The sequence below is a fragment of the Anarrhichthys ocellatus genome, unplaced genomic scaffold (genome assembly GCF_004355925.1).
Source record: "Anarrhichthys ocellatus isolate YVR2014 unplaced genomic scaffold, GSC_Weel_1.0 scaffold1930, whole genome shotgun sequence".
Lineage (NCBI taxonomy): Eukaryota > Metazoa > Chordata > Actinopteri > Perciformes > Anarhichadidae > Anarrhichthys > Anarrhichthys ocellatus.
Window position 1 is genome coordinate 1 of NW_022281904.1, and position 9,266 is coordinate 9,266.

General features: G+C 40.8%; 1 protein-coding gene across 2 annotated transcripts; it reads left to right on the forward strand.

Annotated features, from left to right (window-relative positions):
* The first annotated feature begins 672 nt into the window (after nt 1-672).
* LOC116377991 (semaphorin-4B-like) lies at nt 673-9,056 on the forward strand. 2 transcript variants are annotated; one of them, XM_031839777.1, is made up of 6 exons: nt 673-886; nt 4,041-4,297; nt 5,492-5,652; nt 8,013-8,072; nt 8,370-8,468; nt 8,683-9,056. In XM_031839777.1, the coding sequence occupies exons 2-6, from the start codon at nt 4,201-4,203 to the stop codon at nt 8,782-8,784; spliced, it is 519 nt and encodes a 172-aa protein (XP_031695637.1). In that variant the 5' UTR covers nt 673-886; nt 4,041-4,200; the 3' UTR covers nt 8,785-9,056. The 2 variants fall into 2 exon arrangements, with proteins under 2 accessions (XP_031695637.1, XP_031695635.1); XM_031839775.1 differs by lacking the exon at nt 673-886 and having other exon boundaries at nt 3,816-4,297.
* Nucleotides 9,057-9,266: the final 210 nt, after the last annotated feature.

Sequence of the window (9,266 nt, forward strand, 5' to 3'; positions counted from 1 at the left end):
TACGAATACAATAAGTGCAACAAACTAATACGAATACAATAAGTGCATCAAACTAATACGAATGCAATAAGTGCTGAGTGGAAGGCTCAGGGTAGCACTTCTTGAAGAGGTGAGTTTTAAGCCTGATGAAAGATGGGCAGCGACTCTGCTGTCCTGACGTCAGTGGGGAGTTCATTCCACCACTGTGGGGCCAGGACAGAAAACAGCCGTGACCGGGTCGAACAGCTGCAGGGACCTCTGAGCGACGGGTCAACCAATCGCCCCGAGGCAGCAGAGCAAAGAGGTCGGGCGGGGGGGTAGGGCTTGACCATGGCCTGGAGATAGGAAGGAGCTGTTCCTTTCACTGCCCTGTAGGCTAGCACCAGAGTCTTAAACTGGATGCGAGATGTTACAGGGAGCCAGTGTAGAGAACGGAGAAGGGAAGTTGTGTGGGAGAACTTGGGGCGATTGAACACCAGGTGAGCTGCAGCTTTCTGGACAAGCTCCAGAGGTCTGATGGCCGGGCTCCGGCAAGTAGTGAGTTGCAGTAGTCCTGGTGGGAGATGGCAAGAGATTGGGTTAGCACCTGCGCCGTCTCGTCAGTGAGGAAGGGGCGAATCCTCCTGATGTTGTAGAGCAGGAATCTTGCTGTTTAGATGGCTGTAATGTGTGTGGCTGCCCTGTAGGTGGAGACTGGAGCCTGCTGGACCTTCAGATGGGAGGAGGCTCTGAGGCTTTGTTGTTAAAGGCTCAACCGCGGTCAGCCTTATTCCCTGACCGGGTCACGCTTCTTCGGTTCAGCTTTCAGCGGTGCAAAGACAGTTAGTTGGGCAGAAAATTGCGGATTTTCTTTTTAGAGTTTCAAGAAAAGAACGAAGAGAAGGCGACGGAAACCAACCACAGAGATGTAAGATCACCTATAACTCTGTTACATTTTCTACATCAGTTAGATGAGTGCTGTTTGCCTCGATTTAGTTGTACGGCGTCCTGTTGCACAAAGGAAAAAGGACTCCTTCCATCAAGGTGAAGCAACGGCAGCGAACATTTACAGCACGAAACATCACCCCAATAACGGAGGGGATTGTGTTGTGACAGTGTTCGCAGCCTGACTTGACTGAGCTGAACTTTGGCCAGGGACTTTACCACGTGTTTGGTTAACAGCTCATTGTTAACTGCCTCTGTGTTTAGCCGAAATTAAACTATCTTAGTTACGGTCTGCTACGCACGTATGTAGACTGGCTCCATTGTAGCCTCACAGTGTGCCTGCACACATATAAATGACAGCTAAGTCAACAAAGCCGAAGCTAAGATGGATAACATGATTACAACACACACCCACACGTCTGTTTTGTTGCTGATGTGGTAGTGGAGCTGGTTTACTGGACTGTAATTGAAAGGTGTTTCAAATATCTACCTCCCTCATGTAAGTAAGTAACGTTAGTGTGGACAACACATGGGACTAGTGGCAGATGTTGTCCCTTTTTAAATTGTACCTGTGTCTGTCAACATCCGTGACATATTGCTTATAAGCATGCATGTGAAGTTGACATATGCCGTACAGAGTTCCAGCAGCAGAAGAGCTGCATACCAATAGTCAGCTGTTAAACATGACAGTGAAAAAGTTTGTGTGAAGAAACATACTCAAGTTAGTTTAATTTTGTTTAGAATGTAGTGCACGGGAAAAACTGATTGATAAGGCAAATGAAAAGTCTGAGTGCATTCCAGTACCCATACTACCATAGTATTTAGTTTGGTCGCATTTTGCAGAATGCAAGCCAACATGCTTTTCTGGCCATTCTGACCCACAATCCTCTGTGCAGCGGAATATATCACAAGAGAGAGCACAAACGCATGACAGTTCATTGACAGCTCACTGATGGACTGCAACAGATATGTGAGCAACAGGGTCAAACTTCAAGGTACAATGTTATGGAAAATTAGTATACCAAATTGTATGTATTCTGTATGAAATAGTAGGCACTTTGTAAGGGCATTCAGTGTACTTAAAGTAAAAAGAGAAAGTATGCAATTTGGAACACAAACAAAGAAAATTGAATCCATTTGGGGCGTCCTGGTAGCTGAAGGGTGAAAGCACACCCAGCCTGGGACCTTAAACCTTTCGCATTTCCCAGTTTGTACATTATTGAATCCTTTCCTCGCATCTTAGTCCTGTCCACAAGAGACCAGAGCTGAGGAGGCAAGGAAGAGACGCAAGGAGAGAGGAGACAAGGCAACAAGCAATTAACAAATGCTTGTAACAAATGAGACATTGTTGCCTCGGAGCTGTCCTTTTATAGCAATCTCAATTGAATATGACGTGTGTCACAGCTGCATCAGCTGTCCTTTGTTTTGTCACATCGCAGTATTTTATGATCTCTGTCAGATGAGCATAACAGTGTTCATGACAAGTTATACATTTACTATTAATTCATGTCATAAAGTGGCACGATGTGACAAGAATGTACGGATGTCACACATACAACAAACAGCGATGTTTCAGCCAGGAGACCGCTGTTCATTCCCCATGTGAAACGAGAAGTCAATGTTGATGTTTTTGTCATATAACTTGCGTATTTCAGTAAAGGCACTTCCAAGGTTATTTGAACCCAAACGACAATATTTTCCTAAACCTAACCAAGTCACTTTGTTGCTTAAACCTAATTGAGTTGCTTCCTGGGAAAAGACATAAAAAATGCTGAGTCATTTTTCGTAAGATATCATATGCACCGTTGTATGAGGATACATTGCGATTATAGTATAGCGCTCCGTCAAAATTTTATAATTCTCCATTATCAATCGGTTGTAGGTCCAAGGTCCAGTTACAACGGCAGCTGGGCCCGGGGCCTATTAGTGAGCCCTGTAGCGCCTCGTAAGGGACTGTTCTAACCTTGTTATCCCTTATGTTTTTATTGTGTACTTCAATTCAGCCATTATAATCGAGCAATGTATCCTCATACAACGTTGCATATGACAGGACCCTACTTGTATGAATTCATGTCCCATTAATGCTCATTACTAACTTTGCTTCTTCCCCGGAGTCTTTGTGCTTTCTCTCCTCACAGGTTTCCATGGATCGTGGGTTTACCTGGACCCTGGTCCTGCCTGACACCCACTGCTATTAGTAGTAGTCATATTGCTATTACTATTACTGATACCATTACTGCTTTTGCTATCATTGTTATTCTACTATATCCACTTCTGCTGTTTTTATTAGTAGTCGTAATTTCTCCATCATTATTCTCCTTATTACTATATGAATCATTTATGTCATATGCATTGAATGAGTTGTAACTGTTATGTTGTTCATTCTGTACATGTGACATCTATCACACCTGATAGAGAGATCCCTCCTCTGTTGCTCTCCCTATGGTCTCTTCCCTTTTTTTGGGACTGAGGATGTCTCATGTGTACAACCTGTAAAGCCCTCTGAGGCAAATTTGTAATGTGTGATGTTAGGCTATACAAAATAAATTCAATTCAATTCAATTAGTCTACAAGATGCGCTAGAGCAATGCACAGCAGTAGGATCAGGAATAAGAATTCACAAAAGAAGCACATGAAATATACAGAATCTATGCTGAATATAATGAATTATAAGTTCCACTATTTAAACATGTCTACTACAAATCATTATGCAGAGTGAGAATTGAAACAGTCTGTCTGTTGAACACCTATGTGCTCTCAAATCATCGGCTTTAATGCTTCATTTTATCAACATCAATGACATACGTGATTTAGGCTCTGAATAGTAAGGTAAGTATATGTGTGTACAAATGTGGCTCAGTGGAGAGCAGGGTCCTTCAATCAAAGGATCGGCTGATCCCGGGCATGTCGATGTGTCCTTGGGCAAGACACTTAACCCCAAAAATTGCTGACTAGGTGTGCGTGTGAATGTTAGTTAGTCCTGATGGGACTAACTATCAGTACAGTCCATTTAATCACCACTGAGCAGTTGGTGCACTTATGATGGTAACACTGGGAACACTGTAACATGTGACAATATTCTTGCATACATAACTCACCTGAGAGTCTGTCTGTCTCTCTCTGTGTGCCTATCTTAGATCCAGTGATGATCAGCTTTAGAAAGCAAAGTTTGTGGCTTCAGCTACAATCTACACCCCTCCAAACAAGTCTTTGACACTGGATGAACATTAGACCCCGTGCTCGCTCTCTGACCTTAGATGTAATTAAGATCAGACTCAGATCCTCATTCCTGCTGTAATGGAGAATCCCAGCCTGCTGTCCCTCACTGTGGCCTTGCTGGGTTTTCTGAGCCCATGTCTGACAAAACTGACACCCAGAGTCTCCTTTCCTATGGGTGAGTAAAGTTTATCCTGTTGACAAACTTAAACCTACTTAAAAGTAGTATTGTTAACAGTGCAGGTTTAGACAATTGAACAGGGCAGTGCAAATGTTTTATTAAGTAGTACATTGTGTTTTGTCATTTTTAGACTGATGATAGCACCATGTTGGTGTGGCCATGGTAGTTAGGGTACAGGTGAGAAGATGAAAAACAAATCAGAAAGTCCAGTTAGAAGGCTTATGAGACATGGCTACACTGCACAACAGTTTTTACACCTATGAAGAAAGATTTCTTAACTCTGGAATTGGTGCTAGCAATAATCTAAATCATAACACTTGACAGTTAAAGAGCAGAATCAGTATGCTGTCATGATGTGCATACAAGGTATTACACCTAGTAAATGCACTTGTATATATTTTATTTAAAACGATAATACTGTATGTCAGTGTTATTGATCATTGACTGATAATGATTCACCAGAGTATATGAACAAACATTACTTAAATTAGATATTCAGGGATGTTTGACATGTGGACAATGGATTTTCTGTGCAAATATGTCACGATTTATGTTTTGATTTAGTTATTTATTCTGTTTTATTGAGATGTTCTGTGTCTTGCACTTTATTTCCTGCCTTTGTCTGTCTTACCCCTGTGAGGGTCTGCCCTTCCCCTAATTAGACACTGCTGCGTTCAATCACCTGCACCTCCTCAGTCTGCTTCACTTCACTTTCTGCCCCTGTCTGTTCCTCTCGTGATCGTCTGCCCCACCCTTAATTGAAACCTGCTGTGTCTAATCACCTGCACCTTCCCTGTGTATTTAAACCCTGTGTGTGCCTTGGCTCAGTGTTCGTTCGTCTTTGGTGTAACCTGGTCCGTCTGTCGTCTGCCTGCCATTTCCTCCCAGTATGTTTAGTGTCTGCTCCCCATTGCCGTGTTCCCTGTTTCTTTGGATGTTTTATTTTCATGGACTTGTGATTCACACGTTTTTGTGTTGAATACTTTTTTGTTACAATTAAACCCACAATTATCCAACCCTCCGTTTCCCGAGTCTCCCTGCATTTGGGTCCAGCCCTTTCTTTTCTGCAAAAACCTTACAAAATAAGCAGATTGCTAACAGCCTGCTTACATGTGGATTATTCTAATTGTCTGGGGGTTTTGAATTGAATGAAATAACCTAATTTCAGTGTTAACTGCTGTGAAACAATAGGTATGCCTGGGAGACATCTCACCCGCTTCAGTAGCCATGACGTCGGTAACACCACCACACTGCTGCTCAGTGAAGATGGAGACATGCTGTATGTAGGAGCCCGGGATGCTGTGTTAGCACTGGATGTTAGCTACAAGGACGCCATCATACTGAGGAGTAAGGTGGGGAGCGACCACTGATAAGCTAAATTTAGAAAGTCGTCAGTGCTTGCGTTACTAATCACTTTTCCAAAATCTTGAATTTATGGAGCCCAATGCTATATTTTTTTGATGCAAAGAAAGAAGATGAAAGCAGCTGAACTGTCAGCTAAAGAGTACAGCACTGAAAGGGAAGAAGTGAAAGCAGTTATAGGTCATTTAAAGAGAAGAAGTGGAAGTGGTGTAGAGTGTAATACTGTGTTCCTACCAAATGCGTATTCAATTTTTGACTTAAATCTTTGACTATTTTTTCCGTGGGATCATTTGTGTAACAGTTCATAGCCGTTTTGATACCAACGTTTCTTTCTACCATTTCTTTCTGTCATCAGCCATGGCTGAAATAAACACTATTGCTGCTTTGTACCTGTTGGGGAAGTCCTAGATACATCGGAAAACTAAACAAAGTTGTGTCTGGGTTCATAACATCATCTGGAGGCTTTTCACCGAACCTGTATTCACTGTATCTAGCTTGTAAATCACATGTCGGCTGAGTTAATCTGGTTTATCACAGCGATATACAACCAAACTGAACAGATTTTGCTATGATTTAATTGCATTGAACGGATCAAAACAACGACATCATGACACCGATTTGAAAGTCTGAATTCAAGCTTTGTCAGGTCTGTCTGCAAGACGACATGCTAAAAAAAAATTTAAATGCTGCTTTTCTGAATTGAGTTTGCGTCCTTCAGTGCTAGGCTATGCTAACATTGCAACTTCTCCATCAACACCCAAAATAATGTCATCTAGGCATTAATACCGCAGCGACAATATTGTTTGTACCATACAGTCTGTGGTTTATACGTAGAAATTTGTACACAGTATAATATATTATAGTTTCATCCGATTTACAAATTATTGTAGTCATCACTGGGTGCCCACATATAATAATCTGACAATCTTTTCCTTCATTTCTGATTCACCAATGTCAACTGTTCTATCAGTGACAACAGGAGAATCTCAACGCCGATAGACTTTCGTGACACAGCGTCACAGGAATTGCTCGCTCGTTTTGAAAAATTGTCTATTAGTGTCTTTGCATCGGTTTCGTATGTAATGTAGTGTGACACTGGCGGTGGTACCCACACGGAGTGCAGATCAATAGAAAGAGACAGATTCTTATCCTGGTTGCTCTTAGTGGTTGTAAATTGAATTTGCGGTCCTAATTCCATTTCCCGATCGTAATAAATCCACAGACAGAAGGGAAAGAACAGGGAAGCGAAGGGACAGTCGATGGGAGAAAGAAACGCAAGCCTCAAACGGCTGTTATAGCGCCTCAAACATCTGTTTCTACGTGCCTCCGCAAGCTGATTTTAGCTAATTGTTCATACATTTAAAATACATCTCTGATAGTGTTATGCATTTATGTGAGTGCTCTGATTAATAACGGTAGGTCTGGTCTTTGATTTTGAAATAGCCATGTTATTTATGAATGATTGCTCCTTTGTTTCATTACCCTATTTTTTTGTCACTTCGACAATTCAACTGTAAGATTGGCAGTCAAATCAGGCTTCTTAGATCGAATTCTCGAATATTCTACATTTCGTGGTCACCCATAGTAGTTTGACTTGACTTAACTTGAAGTTACTTATATGTAATAGTTGAAAGCAGTTAAAGTGTAAGTTAATGAGGCTGTTGAATAGCTCTCCTGTTACTGAAGAAACATTTGTATTCCCAAGCACTAATTGTGTATGAAGTTTGAAAATTCTGGACAAAAATGTGTTTGCTCATTCTACACAATACACACTAATGTTAAAAACTGAAAAAGAGCACTCTAACTGCAAACTATATTCCCAAGTGTAGTTGGATAATTCTACCAGTTGTATTAGTTAGGATTACGCATCACTTTTGTTTGAGTCACTGCAGTTTTAGAAGAAACACTTTTCTCAAACATGTATGTTAGTTGGCAAAATCAGAATCAGATAAGATGGATATCAAATTCTCTGCTTGTCACAATTCAATTTGTTTTCCATGTTTGGTGTTTAGCTTTACTTCAGCAGTCTTCATGAGGAGCAGAGCAGAATGTGTAGATTTTTTTTTTTTAACTGAAATGATTCTGAAACATGTTTCAAATGACTCTTCTGCCTCGAAAAGAAATTATGTAAATTATAAGAAAAAGTGTGTAGCATCCTTTTCGATATTCACAGCTATTTCAAAAATAGACTAACAAAATCCAGACCTGCCACATGTATATGTGTGTTCTACTAAATCAACCCCCCCCCCCCACCCTTGAACAATAACTATAGCTTTGTAATGGAAATGTAATGTAATGTGTCATTGTTGGTTAAGATGGATGTAAATCTCAGCTGCTCTTCGTCTTTCAGCTGGACTGGAGCCCTTCAGAGAAAGACATTGAGCAATGTTCCATGAAAGGCAAGAAAATGGCAAGTAGTTGCTTTGTAGTGATCCTATGCACTAATTACACCAAGGATCAAAATATCTCCTATTAACTTAGGGTACCAACCTAACAAGTCAAGGCTGTCGGTAACATACAGCTACAAATTGCATTTCCTTTAATGAGCAGAGTAAGCACAGGGAGTTGCTGTTTATATTTGATGAGCAACATGTCTCATCATTTTTTTTCTTAGTACGAAGCATACTTTGACAAGAGATTTACTCAATCCAATCATTGCTGTACTTTCCAAAACATCTAAATTGATGTCCTTGTGTTTTTTTTCTAGATCGACTGCCCCAATTTCATTCGTGTGCTGCAGTTCTTGAACACCACCCACATCTATGCCTGTGGAACATTTGCCTTCAGTCCGCGCTGCACCTACATTGTAAGTTTGTTTCCACAGACATTCAAACCGGTTGATGTGTTTAACAGTGACAGTATGATAATGCTCGCTGTTTCAGGATTTCAACAATTTACTTAGCAAAATACCCCATTTTCTGTAAAAGCAGTGGGTTGCATTTGATGTGATGAGATTTGATTTGTAAGTACATCTTTGTTAAGTACAATATCAGCTTGACTTCTTCCTCTTTTCTGTCCAGAACTCGGAGACGTTAATAATGAGCCTCAAGGCTGATGAAGGAAGAGGTCGCTGCCCCTATGACCCCTACCAACGCAACACTGCTATCATCGTCGGTAGGTAATGCAGTGATGCCACATCTGCTAGAATACAATGTTAACTTTGGCAAGTTGGAAGGAAAATGTAGCGGTGTTAGCACGTATATGCAGGTTTTCTAAACGTGGGAAAACACACTAAAATAGGCAATTCGCCTCCTTTCGCATATCCAGCAGACTAGTATGCCTTTGGGTTTGTTTTTTTTCTGGTGTGTCAGGTTCAATGCCAAAAGCGCACAATAATATAAGTACCCACTGTAACAAAATGTTACAGTGGGTACTTCTTTTTTTATATACAGTGGGTATGGAAAGTATTCAGACCCCTTTAAATTTTTCACTTTGTTTCATTGCAGCCATTTGCTAAAATCAAAAAAGTTCATTTTATTTCTCATTAATGTACACTCAGCACCCCATCTTGACAGAAAAAAACAGAAATGTAGAAATTTTTGCAAATTTATTAAAAAAGAAAAACTGAAATATCACATGGTCATAAGTATTCAGACCCTTTGCT

Bases quoted from the DNA above. Each gene is read 5' to 3' on its own strand.
- LOC116377991 (XM_031839777.1), top strand. From the start codon at position 4,201: ATGGAGAATCCCAGCCTGCTGTCCCTCACTGTGGCCTTGCTGGGTTTT. The intron at 4,298-5,491 runs GTGAGTAAAGTT...GTGAAACAATAG, and splicing joins CAGAGTCTCCTTTCCTATGG to GTATGCCTGGGAGACATCTC. The intron at 8,073-8,369 runs GCAAGTAGTTGC...TTTTTTTTCTAG, and splicing joins CCATGAAAGGCAAGAAAATG to ATCGACTGCCCCAATTTCAT.